This window comes from Falco rusticolus, chromosome Z (genome assembly GCF_015220075.1).
Source record: "Falco rusticolus isolate bFalRus1 chromosome Z, bFalRus1.pri, whole genome shotgun sequence".
NCBI lineage: Eukaryota > Metazoa > Chordata > Aves > Falconiformes > Falconidae > Falco > Falco rusticolus.
In genome coordinates this window covers 47133822-47150316 of record NC_051210.1, presented here as the reverse complement: position 1 = coordinate 47150316, position 16495 = coordinate 47133822, and the positions used below count along the sequence as shown (strand labels likewise).

Below are 16495 nucleotides of genomic sequence, written 5' to 3'. Positions count from 1 at the left end.
TTGTTACATGTTTATCCTCCTCTGCCATCTGTTCCTTGTTTGGCTAGAAGAAAATATTCTTCACAGGGCTTGAGCAGCAGATGTAACTCACGGAAGAGATTTCATGACATCAGAAGTAGCTACAAGCAATGCTAAGTATGACCTGCATTTAATGATGTGGTGCAGAACACACTTTATTCAAGTCTCCATCCTATTACTGTGTTCTCCTCTTCTGTTGGTTTCTTGTTTGTTTTTCGTTTGTTTTTTTTGGGGGGAGTGGGGTAGGGGGTGGTGGGGGTGGGGGTGTTTAAACTTGAAAACAGAGCAAGAATTAAGGTCAAAAAATGGCCAGTGAGATGTAAGGTCTTCTGCATACTTGTAATTTTAGTAAAGTTTGCTCATGTGATATACAGGAAGACATGTTAGACTGTGGATGCAGGAAACAAGAAAGCTGGAGTTCTGATGTCCGTATTTTCATGGTATCCTCTATCACATGGCATCTGTCCTAAGTAAAGAAGGGCATAATGATATTTAAGGACTGGTATGAGACCTAACATCCTGGAGCTAAAGAGCAGTTCTCCAATTTCTCCTTTGCAAAGACACTACACAGATCAGGCTCTCCTCTGTAGAGAAAAATTAGGAAACTGCCCTGTGGAAGCACAACTCCACATTTTTACTCCCTGACTGGGAAGTAATCTAGCTACTGTTTGTGTCAGAAATGTATACGTCTCATAGATTATGAGTTTGCTTCTAATAAGGGCAGACTGAACACATCACACCTGTTCTTTCTTTAGCAGCCAGATCATATGACAGGCAAGCTTCAGAATCAATTCTTCTGTACTGTGGCTGAGCATTTCTGGTCATTTTGGGATTCCTGTTGTTTGTATAGTGTTTTTTATGTGAAAAAAGCTATGAAATATTAGTTAAATATATATAATATTTAGCAATACCTTTCCTGAAGTACCTGCAATTTTAGTATGCAAACAATAACAAAAAATACATAAAGTGAGTTTTTGAAACAAAGCGGTATTTTTTACAATTAATTTTATTTTATTAATTAATTTTATTTTAATTACCTCTTTTTTTCAGTAACATTAATAGAGTACTCGGGATTGTACAACAAAATAAATTATTTTGCTATTTGATACTAATTGATTTTGATTTTAAAAATGCCTCAAAAGTGGGCAGCAAACTAAGCAGTTGCTCTTGGAAAACTACTTTTATAAAGTAATGATGGGCAAATTCCTCCTTCTTCGAAAACAGAAAACATACTTTCAGACAAGTATGTACCTTTGTGTGTATATGAATGTTCTTCCTGCTGAAGTGCTATGACAGACAAAAACCAAAACACACCAAATTGTTCCCCAGTATGTGTCACATTTTACAGTTGTTAATGTTAGCAATTTTATATCCATTTATATTCCATATAATTTATTGTTAGCTGTTTACTTTGAACTAAAGCTAAAGGCAGATATTTATCGTACCTCATTAGAAATTCAGCAAAGATTTTGTGGCACTATCATTTCCTTACTAATTGCAGAAACCAGTCAGAAAAAAGCAGTTCAGTAAAATAAAATACTATATGCAAATGATATTTCAAATATGACATTATACAGAAAAGTATTTGCAGTTTCTTAATGTGATTCAGCTGTTACCAAGCAAAAAAAATCCATTTTAAATAAATTCTTGAAAGTTAAAATAAAAGTAGATAGTCTCCCTCCGAAGAGAAAATCACTGTAGTAAATAGGCAGAGGAACATACACTATAGGGTTGTATGATTTATTACCAAATCTTTGACACTCAGGAAAATCTCTCCCAAAGCAAGTATGGAAATTATTTCAGTATTGCTTCTTCTTGGTTCATTGAAAATGCTGGCACAACCTCTGAAGAGTGCTGGCTTCCATTTTGTGTTTCCTGGGCACTTCTAGGCCTGCTTATCTGGAAGTCAGAACCGAATGCCCCAGAGGAACAGATCAAGTAGCCTGTCTGGTAATTCTGTCTTTAAACTATTCACTAATCTTGCTAAACTAGTTGCATTAACAATCTCTTTTCAGGAGATAAGGATAAATCCAATTCTACAGGTTTTTGACTATTTAAAGTATGTTTTTGTCTTCCAACAGGAAATTAATTTAGGTGAAATTGTTTATTACCTGACCTTATGTTACTAGTTCTACCTTGCTCACAAACACTCCTCTTGCTGTTTGTGAGCAAGGTAGAACTAGTAACATAAGGTCAGGTAATAAACAATTTGACCTAAATTAATAATAAATAAAAAACAATTTGACCTAAATTAATAAAAAAATACAGGTTTGCAAGGTAATGCCTCATAGGCAATTTGCTTCTTTCTAGAAGCACTTCTACCGAAGTTAAGTCACAGACCGTCTTCCCAGCTTTCCAGAACACCAAAAGCTTGAACTTTGCATGCAATCAAAAAAAAACAAATACAAAAACTTGCATGCAACAACCAAGCCAAGTTACAAAATATGCAAAACACTTAGAAGCATGCCATGTCACCTCGGAAAGAACAATGATTTGGCTTCCACTGCACTGATGGAGAAAGGACAATTCTTGGGAGGGCAATAAAAAGAGTGAGGTTTTTCCTTAGCTGCCAATGCCTGGCATAGGTGGGCTGGAAATAAATTTTTAGGAAGTTGTAAAGGAGGGTGACACGTATTCATTTACTGTGGTGTTAGCATATGGCAGGTGAAATTCAGTCCTCAACTGTCTCCTCTGTACCATGGCTCGCACTCGGACCCAGTGTGACCTCTCCTCCTCCCTCTGCCTTTCTCCAGACCATCCTATCAGGTATTTGTCACTCCTTCCTTTATCCTCACTGTCTCCTTCCACCACCCCACTTGCCTTAGCTGACCTTACTGAGGGCCAGGCTAGGAACACAAAATCCTTTTCTTTGCACTGCTGCTCTCACTTGGAGTTGGAAGAGGCACAAGATAAGCCAGCTCCCCACAGGGCCAATTTCATCAGTGGCATAAGGGAGGCAAGTGGCCTGTCTAACTCTTCACCTCTATGTCATTTCATGGCTACAGGACCTTAGGAGACTCACATTACTCATTGCTGATAAAGGCTTATTAGTCCCATTCTGGCTGCCATCCAGAGTCAACGATACCCTGTCAGAACACAAATGTCTGTCCGTTCCTGTGAATGCTAGTATAGCTCACCTGGGAGCTCACAAATATAACTGGAGAGCACTATGTAGTGTACTGGAGGAGTTTTCTGAAGAAACAAAATAAGCTGGGTTCACCAGACCCTTCACCAAAGCTCAAAGCAATGCTGACTTCATAGTCCTCACTGGAAGTGAAAAGTAAGCAATTTCTCCTGGGTTATGGTTTCAGCACTAGAGCTCAAGGCAACCAGCCCTAGATGCAGCTAATTCAGATCTCACCAGTCTGCAAAGACTGCTCTCAACTGCAGTACAAATTATATTTCATCTCTTTGTACCACAAATGTTCTGGTGCAAATACACAAGGATGACTGATAAATATTGGCTGTTGAGTTAAACTTTCCAGCAAGTCTTTTTATCTTCAACAACTTTCTAAAAGCCTTAGCAACCTCACACTACATCTATAATTGTGCAACAGTATTATATAGCTGTCTCATCCAAGTAATTTACCAAGTATTATTCACCAAACAATTTGGAAACACTGTTTCTACCATGGCTCAATCGCCTAGTTTTATTGTGCCCTGCTGGCACTGCTACAATCCTCTTCCACCTTGAATCCCCTAAAACACTTTGCATTTGTACATCTGCTTGTACTTTCAGTCCAGTTTTGGAAATCAGAAATGCTCTTCCCAAAGACCCCAGAGCTAAGTCATAACATAAGCAGTTGGAGAAACAGGACAGCCAGGCATTGTATCTTTCCTTAGGTTTACAGATTTCTAGTGGAGTATCTTTTCAGAAGTTTTGTGAGAAAATCTGACTTCTTCAGCAACTGAAATACATTATGCTTACCTAGCATGGTTTTCCTATTTTTAGAAAGACTACATAAACTATAGTGTCTTGTAGTCCTTTTCCATTATATTGCTACCTCTCGGAGAAAACTAGCAGACTATGGAGAGGTACAATGCAGGTTTACAAAAGCCCTTCTTTTGGGTCCCAAACAGAAGACTGTGAAATCATCTGCTGTTAGCACTCTCCAAATGTATTTTGTCTTCCACCTACTCTCCCGAAGTATGGTTTACTTCTAGAAAGAAGGAATAACAGGGAATAAATGTGAAGAGAAAATAACAAAGACTAAGAAAAGGAAAGAGATTCAGAAAAAGGAAAATAATTTTCAGAAGAGGAAGTAATTAATTTTTAGAGATCAACAGCAAAAACAAGCCTTCAAATGATTTAAGGCAGAAGGTAAGCTGACATCATTGTAGACCTAAAATACACATAAAACAAAATGAAAGCTTTACTTCAGTGAGGCTTTGAGTTATCCTTTATGCTGGTGTGGGATGTGTTTAGCAATGACAATTTAAAGACAGCGTTTTCTTTAGTTTAGATATTTAATAGCTGGTGTCCTCCTTCCTCCATTCCAAGCAGCTTATGAATGTGACCATCTCACCCATTTTCTATCTGAGAACCTGACAGGCAAGTTCCTGTGTTCCACTTCTTGCTGTTGTTTACAACCGAAGTTATATTGTCAGCTGTTTTCCTATGTTCTCAGGTAAGTTTCACTGCTATAAAAATTTTCAGGATGGTTCCCAAGTATGCATTTGAGAGACCCTGCCTAGCTTCTTCTCTGAGTAGAACAGCATTTTTAAAGTTATATTATTTATTTTCATGGGTAGCTCAGTTATTTTATGCTGTAGTTTCTCTGAGGAATGCCATCTTGCCCTGGAGATTTACTGCAATGGTAGTTCCAGCTTTCCCTCATGTATCTCCGACAGTGCCATACCTTCTCTAGCTATAAGGAGTAACCTCTGGATACTCATTTCTTCTTCTCTGATGAAGTGGCATCCAGTGGTAAGAAAACATTTGGCTTATAGACTTTAGCTACCACAATTATTCTCAGGTGCTCCAACTGAACCGTGCCTTGTCCTCTAGCCTCACATCTTAAAATACCATACTCCTCCTCCAGCAAATTCTTAGTCCCACAGAAATATCCTGTTACATGTTCAATTCCTGCCCAGCAGTAACTAGGCCATGCAGTGTGGAAAGAACCTGGTAGGAAGTGGAAACTTCTTCAAATCAGAGGACCCTGTCAGCAATAGCAATTATTATTAACAATAGAAGGGATGATAACAGTACTGGAGTGGATTATCCTTGATCAGTGTTGAAAAATACTTGTGCCTGTCTGAACTGGCTGTAGAGACATAATCAGTGTCTTTGTAGTCTAACAATAGTTTGTTAAAAAAAAGGCGAAATTAATTTATTGCGGTTACATTCTATTTTAAAACAACATGCAATGGAGCCCAGCATCACAGCAGAGCTAGATTACAGCTGCAGAAAGCTGTGCTCGTGTGCCCTTGCGATTCCAGTTTCATCTGACCACTACGAAGCTCTTCTGAAGCGGGGAGCAAAAAGGAACGGTCAGCAAAGAGAGTCTTGTGACTGGAGTCTATTAAGTCAATGCTAGCTATATTAACCACATCTTTGCACATATTTTTAGTTTTTTTATATGTACTTCCACTGTTTTTTATGACCATCCTTCCATGCAGGCAAGATGAGGATACTCATTAAACCAACCCACAAGTACAGTGAAACTGGTTAGGCACAAAGTCCCCGTAGTCATTCCAAAGACACTGTTTGTTACTGTTACAAGTTAAGTAAAATGGTTTCAGATAGCAGTAGGGCTTCAGGGCTGACTTGAACCTCTTTCAGTTATGCAAACTGGGTTTATACAGTTCATCCAGTTATTGGCAAACAAGGTATTCTGTCAACCTCAATGAAAGAGAAGAAATTAATTAGATGTAACATGATGATACAAAGATAGATGAGCTCAGGGGATGGCATATGGGACTTCACTCTCTCCTGACTCAAAATTTGGAAAGGAATGTTAACTAGGGACCTTCTTTCCCTTTGATTTTATTTATTTGATATCAGTTAATTGTGAGCAAGCTGGACCCAACAACTATAGCTCAGTTTTGAGTATTTGTTAACAGTTGAACAGGTGAATTTTCATGTGTTACTTAATTTATAAAAATATTCTATGTTACTCTTAAGCACAGATGCCTCAGGATTCAGAGGTCATGATAAAGCACTTGGGGTTTTTTCAACTTTCTTTGCTTTGAGGGAGGGAAGTCAGAAGAAAATTGCCTTTTCCTTGTTATTAGAAAGCATGAGAAGCTGTAATTTCTCAATAGATAATGCCTTGGTGAAAAGTACAAGTATACTTGTTCAGGTAATGAGTGGCTCTGGAAGCTCTGTCTGCTTCAGCTTCCACAGAACCATTACGATTTTAAATAACTATATTCCTAATCTCTCTGCTCTTTCTATGAATGTGTTTAGAGCAAATGGAAAAAACCAGAGTGATTAAAAAAAGACCTTCTAATTTTTTCACAGAATAACTCTTAAGAGATACTTTTAAACCATTTGATGGCCCAGATGGGAAAGAAGGCCTGAACCCACCCTGTAACTTCTTAGCATGGATATCACACAAACTAAAATATATTTCTAGCCCAGGCAATTAGAACTACAAGGGCTGGTACTTGAGAAAAAAAAAAGACGGAGGGAAAACGTCAATCAGATATTGCTTGACAAAGTCTTTGAATAAAAGGACTTGTGTCAACAAATCTGAAATACATTTACAGTCCTGTTAGAGATTATGCCAGTTCAACGGCCAAAGGTATCAATCTTAACCCACCGTGAAGTTACTTATTAATCCAAATGCAAACCTGTACATGATAATACTTTATTACTTTCTCAATACCATGTCTGCAGCCAGCAACCTAAAAAACTCTTTCTGACATAGCAATGACTGAAACCATTAACTAACCTTGAATTCCTTCCCCCCCCCCCCCCCCCTTCAGTTTATACAGGTAAATAAGATTAACAAAAGTCGCTATGGTTACAATCACAAATACAGTCATATGAGGATATCTGGTAATGACCCGTCAGTCCTGAAGTCAACCCATTCACATAGTTTTAGCTATTCTCTCTGCTGAAATAGTGTACTCAATAATACTTTGCCGATCTCTCTCAACACAACATCATCACATTTCTACCACTAAAGATATTGCAAATATACAGATATTCAGTAGAGGTAAATGCTATAAGTCAGGAAAAGCCCCTTCCCAGAGGGTCTGCAAGTGAGGACTTTGCCACAGGTATAGAAATGACAATATCCTGAAAGTTGTACAAGACAAACAGTAAAGTCCATTTGCTGCCCTGAAGTGCTTTCTCTGTTAGACTGGCAGTTGTGGGGCAGATGTGAAGCAGTGTGGCTAGGCAACACAACTGATTTATAAATACCTTCCCCAATACAATTACAGGCAACTGCTATAAGCATTTATTATCAGATAAAAAAACACGCCACTAATCTAGTTCCACCAAAAAGCTATGATAGCACTAAAAACCTTGTATATAAATCTAGGAGCACAAAAGAAAAACTACATAAGGTAACCTAGATGATATATCACAGAATCCTAGAGTATCTCAAGTTGGAAGGGATCCATAAGGACCACTGGATCCTCGCAGGGTGTATAGTGCGTTTTTGCTTGACTGCTGTTATTGTCTTGAAGTTTGGCCTCCCTTTTCTTAGTCTAACAGAGATGAAAGTCTGTAGCAATTACAGCACACTACCTAAAGATAAATCACTGTTATTTTCTAGTTTTGATTAAAAATGCTGAAATACAATTTTTTAAAAATGAGAACTGACAGGACACAGTATCATGATCTACTGTCATTTATTGGAATCTGCCTGTCACTTTATGCACATGGTTATAGGATAGTCAGACTGAATAAACATACATATTAGAGTAGACAGACAAGTATACACCTTTCAGTAAACTGGGAAAAAGACCTACCATAATCTCATGACCCAAAATAATACAGCTTTCACAAACAATCATAAAGAATGGCATGTGGATAAAAGCTGTTTTCAAAGTGGACAATGAACTGCTAAAAAAGCCTCTTAGCTACATCAACCCAATACTGCAATTCAAGAAAAATGAAATAGATTTCTGCTGTATCAGGAGAGTTACTGCCTGAAAGATATAGACCTCTAATTGCTCGGAAAGAGTACTATGGAACAATTTTTCCATCAGAAAAGAAGAGTTAGTAGTACAACTCTTTAATAAAAATAAGAGGAATTTAGAAGTAGAGTTATAATTAACCTCTAATTAGAACACAAGAACATAGGAAACAGAATAGGAGATCTACTAGACTTTCTGACTGACAACATGCTCATGTGATGTATCCACGAAGATACGGACTTCTGACTGAGTTTACTAACAGCAACTGTTTACTGTTAAGTTACAAATTAGCTATGACTTCTTTTGTTTTTCAGTGTCTACAGCCATGAACTACAGGCCAAAATGAAATTAATAAAAACTTAAAAATATTTTTAAAGTTGTGTTAGGACAACTTTGTTCATTTATCTGAAATAATAAAACAATTCTTTGAAAGTAAAAAAAAAAAATCTGAAAAGACAGTATCTACTTACAGGAAAATTACGTTACATATTATTGCCAGAAAAGCATATTCTCCTCCCTGTCTGATGCAATGCAATCTATCAAGTCATAAAATCTTCTCAGTGTCTTACTGTCAGCAACATAGGTGATGGAGGTAGTGAGAAAATAACATGTAGGGATTTAGAACTACATCAACAGGACAGTAGAAAAAGAGAGCAAGTCTTTTATCAGCAAAAATGGAGACGTCAGCTGGAGTCAACTGCCTACTAAATACAACTTTTCATTGTACTGGTGGATGTAAAGCTGGACGTGAGCCAGCAACGTGCGCCTCAGCCCAGAAAGCCAACTGTATCCTGGGCTGCATCAAAAGAAAAGTGGCAGTATGCTGAAGGAGGTGATTCTGCCCCTCTGCTGTACTCTCATGACACCCCACCTGGAGTGCTGTATCCAGCTCTGGAGCCCTCAGTGCAGGAAAGACATTGACCTATTGGAACACATCCAGAGGAGGGCCCCAGAAATGATTGGAGGGATAGAGATGGAACACTTCTCCTATGAGGAAAGGCTGAGAGAATTGGGGTCATTCAGCCTGAAGAGAAGGCTCCTGGGAGACCTTATTTGTGGCCTTTCAATACTTCAAGCGGGCTTCTAAGAAAGATGGGGACAGACTTCTATTAGGGCCTGTTGTGACAGGGCAAGGGATAACAGTTTAAACTAAAAGAAGGTAGATTCAGACTAGGTATAAGGAAGACATTTCTTACTATGAGGGTGGTGAGACACTGGAAAAGATTGCCCAGAGGGCCAGAGGGGTGGTAGATGCCACATCCCTGGAATTGTTTAAGGCCAGTTTGGATGGTGCTCTGAGCAACATGATGTAGCTGAAGATGTCACTTGCAGGAGGACTGGATTTGACCTTTAAAGGTCCCTTCCAACCCAAACCATTCTATGATTCTATGATTCTATGACTTGCACCTTCCTAGGCAAAATGAGGATATTTTAAAAAAACTGTGAATACAGAAGTTCCACTTCAAGATTTAACTGTGACTATCAGGGAAAAAAAAAAACAAAAAACAAACAAAAAAACCCACATTCTGCTTGGAAAACATGCAGCTCATGTCAGACACAGCACAAGCAACCCATTTATTTCAACAATGCAATTGTTAATTAATAAAAACAGTGTAATTATAACACTGAGAAGTCAGTGTTTTGTGGTTCTTCTGTTTCAGAACATGAGACATTTATATCACACGCATACTATATCATGTTGGAGACAGAGAACTAGGCACACTGAAAACAAGTGGTTTCAATGCTCTCACAGAGTATGGCTAAGTTTCTTCCATTCTCCTTGGTGAAAGTTTATCCTCTAATAAGTAATTCCCAAGACATCCTGCAATAGGAAGCATTCATGAATGAATGCATTAATAAATGTTTTCTATTGCAGGGCCCACTGGGAATTCTTTATAACTCTTGTAACGAGTTTCCAGACCTTCTTTAGTTACATAAAAACCCCAAAATTTGCTTTTTCTGAACATACTATTTTGCCTTTTTTCAAAATATCACAGCACACAACTAAATGCTAGCATGAAACAGGGCCAATGACCCTGTATGTACTTACCATGTACCACATGCTTGGCCACTTGGGATCATTGAAATAAGTGGACTGGGTACCACCAGGTTTATAATCCCTCTTTATCCTTCTTTTAACCACCTGCTGTTGTATCCACTCCACCTGCCAACCAGGAAAACATATGGAAAGTGTTAAGGTTCCGTGGAGATTATCAAGAAATGTGTGAAATCTTGGGAAGTTTCCCATTACTGTAGTCCAAGACATATTTCATGTTAAAGAGTTCATTTTGGCAGTTGGAACACACAGCTCACCTTGGCATACTGTTCACTAAGGAATACATCCAATTTAGTTAGTGTTACAAATCTCCCTGAACAACTACTTAAATCCCCTGCTAGAAGGACTTCACTGACTATCATCTTTTGATCATTATTTTATTATTTTTTGTTATTAGACTAGCTCCTTTCAAATTTATAATCCAGTTACTTTTACAAGATATAACAATATATTACAATGATAAATTAATTAAATTTCTCACAGGGTGAGGGCTTTTTTTTAGTTTTGTTCTTTAATTATTATTGAAGTCTGTTCCTGAAAACAAAAACAGTCAGAAAATTATTCAAACTTTTTGCTACACCAATATCTAAATCACCTTCACCGCCTGGAATGAGAAAACCAAAATTAAACTGTATTCTTATCAAAGTGACTCTTCATTAAGACTGTCTCAGACAGGAACTCTGAAACTTTATAGTATATTCTCCCTCAGGAGAAACAGCTGGGTTCCGAGCAACAGGTCAAATTACAACAACAACAAGAAGAGCTTGAAACAGGAGAAGAAATATAATGGTTAAAAATGTAATTCAGAAAGTTATATCCCTGTCTGCCTGATACCTCTTCAAAGATTCATGACAGATCTCGAAAGGGCGACACCAGAAGTGACAACAATGTTAGAGCAGACAGAATTCTCCCATTATTTCTGCATTAGCTATTCTAAATGGGAGTTAGTTTCTATAAATGTAAATAATATAAACTATCCACACAGAAACTCAAGTTATATTTACACACATCTAGCTTCCTGACTGCCTATATTTCTGCTGAATTGTTTCACAGGATCTAACTATAAAAATCCAATTCACCTCTCTCCGAGACAGCCATTTGCTAGTAGCAGCCAACTCTGTACCTTTTATTTGTGCTGTTTATGAATATCCATGTACACACAGGAACATACAAATGTATAAAAAATGTTTACTTTCAGCTCATATATGTATTTGTCACTTGTCAGAGATGGTGTTAATGTTTCCCCTGAGCAGGATAATCTCTCTACTATGCATCCACAACTCAGCTTCAAATCCTTATACAGAGGTCCATTTACCTTAACAGAAATTCTGCTTCAGATCCACACCACGCCTACCTCCACCACCTCTATTATACCACTCTGGCCTCTACTTGGTCAGGTGAAAATACAGGAAGACATCCCTGAATTTGCCATGAAAGGATTCCCAGGACATTCTTTACCAAGATTGGCAAGGCTTCATTGTTTTCTCTAAAAAGAAGAAATGAATTTTTCCTCTTCCCAAGCTCTTCCCAAGAACTTCAGGGTCAAGAGTATTCTTCGAGAGGAGAAAATATACAGTCCATTTCTCTGTTAAATGTTCTAGGAACAATCATAGATCTCTTTCTGCTACTGAGAGAATTGAGAAATTTAATAGTGTGCCTTTCTGTGCTTGCCTTTCAGCTCAGGCTGAAATCCATCTTGGTGGATGCCCTCTCAAAGAGCCGAGAGCTCTCTGTCCCCTTCAGACATTACAGGATCCAGAGGTCCCTTCAGCAGTAGCAGACAGCTGGTCAGTCTTAGGTGCCATTTGATGTAACAAAGTCAGGCCTGTAAGATGCACAGAGCATGTCTGGGCAAAGGCCAGAGGAGGGAGAGCCAAAAGACTCTGGTAAGCACTAAGCCTTACAGCTGCTTTAGAGTGGGATCAACAACCCTCTTGACTAGACCTCTGCTCCATGAAAACAGGCTGATTTAGAACCAACTTATAAGGAACTAGGGTTCATTGTCACTTGCTACTAATACGTGCCTTCTTTTGCAGACCCTCACAACAGAAGCTCGTTTATCTTCATTTTCTTTCCTTGCAGGTAGCCCAGACCTCCCAACATATCTGAAGCCAACTGAGAGGCATCCCATGTATCATTTGATCCCTGACTCCACAGCTGCCTGGATTGTCGCAGATCATGGACCGAGATCTTCTATTACTAGTATTTAGCAATCAATAACAAAAAACCTTCAACAGGTCTCAATAAGCAACCATGGTTTTCAGTTTATATAGATCATCTTCCAAGCCTTATGAGATGTCGCTCTCAGTGCTTGAAATATTTACAACTAAGTGAGAGGTCTCAAACTTCTATGCTGAAAGAGTATTTACTGTCGTCTTGACTCATCCTCAGCCGTAGGAGTGTTAACCATGTTAAGAAAGTTGTTTAAGTCAATAAATTTCAACACTGCCCAGGCCAAGAGCACACAGAGCACACCTTGCCATGCATGGTAACTCATTACAAAAACTCATCCCTTTCCTGAGTCTGCAGGGAGGAGTTACAAATGCCTACCACCAACACAATCTGAGGATCTGATGGTGTTGTCAAAGGGCCAACAAAGGAAAAACAATGAGATACACTCAGCAGAAGAGGATTAAACTTTCTACCACTACAATTCCTGATTTGGATACATAAGCATTAATGAAGGAAGGTACAATACTACTATTGCCTTGAGGAGCTGCAAATCAGAGACTCAGGGCATCTTGTAATTAGGAACTCCTGTACATCAAGGCTGCTATAAAAGCTACCATTAGCAACTGTGAGAAGTTTTTGAAAAATGCCTTTCTTTTGTAAATGGAGCCAGGCAAGTGTAAAGTATTCCAGAAGCCTGTGCAACACACAAGTTTGAACTTCAACCACCTAATATCATTTAAATGAAAGGGTTTTTCCTGACAAGAAAAATTGCTAAATCCTTACTATTCACTGTGAAAATATGTTGCCTCCATTTATTTACTGCCTATTCAGCTGCAGTTACCTGCTGACCATTAAAAAGGTTGGAACATAAAGGCAGCATAGTACTTGTGGAGACTGATACATGCATATATTGATGCCTTAAAAAAAATGCCCAATTAATTCATTTTCTATTTCCTTTATTCCAGACATTATCAAGAACACTTATCAGGCAGTTATTTAGCCCAGGCAATCATAAACGCTGTGTCATTGCACAATTCCAGTTTATTGGAAAAATAATTGAACACATAATAGTAGATGGTTAGCTTTTAGTAAGATATAGATAAATATTTTTCTGTATCTTATCTAGTCTCTTTTTTTTAAAAAAAAAGTGACTGTAGTTCAGATTAAGAGTCTGTTGCAGGGCCTGCCCTTTTTATATGCTGGATGTTGCCCATAATTCCCATTTCCTCACCTCCTAGCAAAGTGTGGGAAAACATACGAAAAAGTAATTTTACATGAGGGCTGTGCAGCTTGCGTGATCAGATCCAAAGCCAGAAAAAAGAAATCTAACCTCTTGTCTTCCCATGAGACCTAATGACAATTCTATGTATGCACAAAATTACTGTAAGTGAAAGGGCCATTTGATTTCATACAAATACAGAGGGGAATAAATGGCATGTTAGCCTAAGTATTCATATGGGAAGATAGTGCAGACAGCTCTCTAATAATGGAACGGAATAGAATGGAATAGAATGGAATAGAATCGAATATTCCAGTTGGAAGGGACCTAGAACGATCATCTAGTCCAACTATCTGAACAATTCTGGGCTGACCAAAAGTTAAAGTATATTAAAGGCATTGTCCAAATGCCTATTAAACACTTGCAGACTTGGGGCCACCTGTCTAGGAAACTTGTTCCAGTGTTTGACAACCCTCTGGGTAAAGAAATGATTCCTAATGTCCAGCCTAAACTTTACCTGGTGCACTGTTGAGTCATTCCCATGTGTCCTATCGCTGGATCCCATGGAGAAGAGACCAGCACCACCCTCTCCACCTCCCCTCCTTTTCTCCAAACTAGACAAACCTGGTGTAAAACATTAGGACCCACTTTGAGCACTACAGATACCCACACCAGTGAAAGGGGGAAGTCAAAATGGCCATTCCCAGTCAGTGACTGTGCACGCTATGACGGAGACAGTGCAAGATACTAAACAGAGTAATCTAAAACACCACAACATGCCTGATCGCAGTCCTGATTATAGCCTTGTCTCGAAGACTATTAGCAGACACCTTATGTTGAGATCTGCTTACTAATTGTTTTTGTTCTGAGGACATACTGTTACAGCCATCTAAAATACAATTAAAAACATAGGTAGACAACGTTCTCATCTGAGAAGTCAGTGTATAAAATTTGGTTTACAGAAAATATAATTGATATAAAAGTAGAATAGCTCACTCCACTGAACCACAGGGGTTAGTTTTTTTCTGTATTAAGTGAACAGATAAACTCGCCAGTTTAAATGAAATTGTGCAATCACTGCGTTATATTAATGAACACATGGTCAAGACTCAGCAGTTATTTTAGTATTCTGACATGTATTTGAGTATTTTATGGGTATTCATCCACATGCCACTGTCAAATGCCTGTTATATCTTGGGCTTGTTTGATTTTGTATGAAAAGAGCTCATTCGTATAAAAATATTTTCTTTCAAAAAGTGTCCACACTTTCTAACCTGAAGGCCTTGAAGGAAAATCTCTGGAGTAATTGATTATACAGATTCCCATTTCTTGCCAAAAGGAGACTCTATGCAAACAATGAGGTGCATTTTAACATTTCCATAAAGTCACACTTACTGAGGGGGAACAGTGCCCTTTTTCCCATTGACTTCAGCTTCAAAAGTTCCATTTCCTGAAAGTCTAGAAATCAAAGCCAAGCCAGATTGGAGACCAAACTAAAAAAAAAAATTAAAAAAAATCACCATTTCCAGCCTTGTCACTTCAGCACTCATGGGGTTGTTCTGTGCACGATGCAGCTTTTCTTTACAGACATGCGTAGAACAGTGCTGTCGCATAAAAGGTGCTCTGAGCTAATTCAAACGCTCTCTTTAAGTACTAAAAATTATAATGTAATGCTAGGTCTGTGTGAAACAAAACTAATTTCTACCATTTTCACTCTCATTCATTCAATAGAATTATTGGCAAAGGAGCCCCATGTAAGTATGCTGGAGCAAGACTTCCTCCAGTGTAATAAAACTGTGAAAAAAACATTTGAAAAATGGAAAAAAAAAATAACATGCTGAAAAAAATAATCTACCAATTTTTAAAAGTGGTGTGGTTTTTAACATACAAACATTACACTCTTGTGAAAGAGTACTTTTTCAAATATATCATGAGAGTGTTTGCTTGAATAAATATTTTCAAATTGACTAAAAATGTGTCAAGTTCAGTATGTGAAAATGCCATTACAATAAAGCAGAAGTTACAGGCAAGCTGGCATGTAATCCTTTCCATTTTGAGGAAAATATGCATGGGGAAAAAAACCACCCTAACTTTGAAGTAGGTTATACATTTCATACCAGAATCTATGATTGTTATATTGCACAATTAAACATGAAGATGTAGGTCTTCAGCCTGTGAAGAAGAGTTGCTGAAGGTGCCACTCCCAAATGTAATCATGGCTTTATCCCTTGTCCTGCTGTCATTCACCTCAATCTGTCCTACACTTGTAAGAAGAAATTAGAAATTCCTGCTCAGATAACAAGAAAGCAGGTGCCATGGGAACACTATAGATTTAAGAGAAACAGGGAGAGAGAAAACTCAAGACAGGGGGCGTGGAAAGTATCACCAAGCAAGGAGCAAATCTCTACAGAGCCAGGACAGACCAGCAGAAGAGGGAACGTCAGTGGGAAGTTGGCACTGGACAGCATTGCAGCATCCTGGGCGAGCATCCTCCTTCCCCATGGGGTCAATCTCATGCTGCATCTGGCACACATAATTCTTCATTTGCCTGAAGACCCTCACCACTCACATACATATGAATTATAAAAGGAAGGGAAAAGGACGGGAGTAGGGCTGCCACTCTCAGAGACAGAACATGAGACTGTGATTGGCCCAGATTGGCCATAGGAGAAAGACTGTTCTAGTTTCTACTCTAGAGGGAAGGGATGCCATCCAGAGGGACCTTGACAGGCTAGAGGGGTGAGCCCATGTGAACAGCATGAAGATCAACAAGGCCAAGTGTAAGGTCCTGCACCTGGGTCTGAGCAATCCCAAATACAAATACAGGCTAGGCAATGAGTGGGTTAAAAGCAGCCCTGTGGGGAAGGACTCAGGAGTATTGGTGGGTGCAAAATTGAATATGAGCACGCAATGTGCACTCACAGCCCAGAAAG

General features: G+C 38.6%; 1 protein-coding gene across 2 annotated transcripts in view; it reads right to left on the bottom strand.

Annotated features, from left to right (window-relative positions):
* PCSK5 (proprotein convertase subtilisin/kexin type 5) overlaps positions 1 to 16495 on the bottom strand; it is a 247605-nt gene that overhangs the window by 188200 nt on the left and 42910 nt on the right. For both annotated transcript variants that reach the window (XM_037374062.1, XM_037374061.1), the window contains exon 3: positions 10166 to 10279. In XM_037374062.1, coding sequence (XP_037229959.1) covers positions 10166 to 10279 — 114 coding nt within the window. The remainder of the gene's footprint in view (positions 1 to 10165; positions 10280 to 16495) is intronic.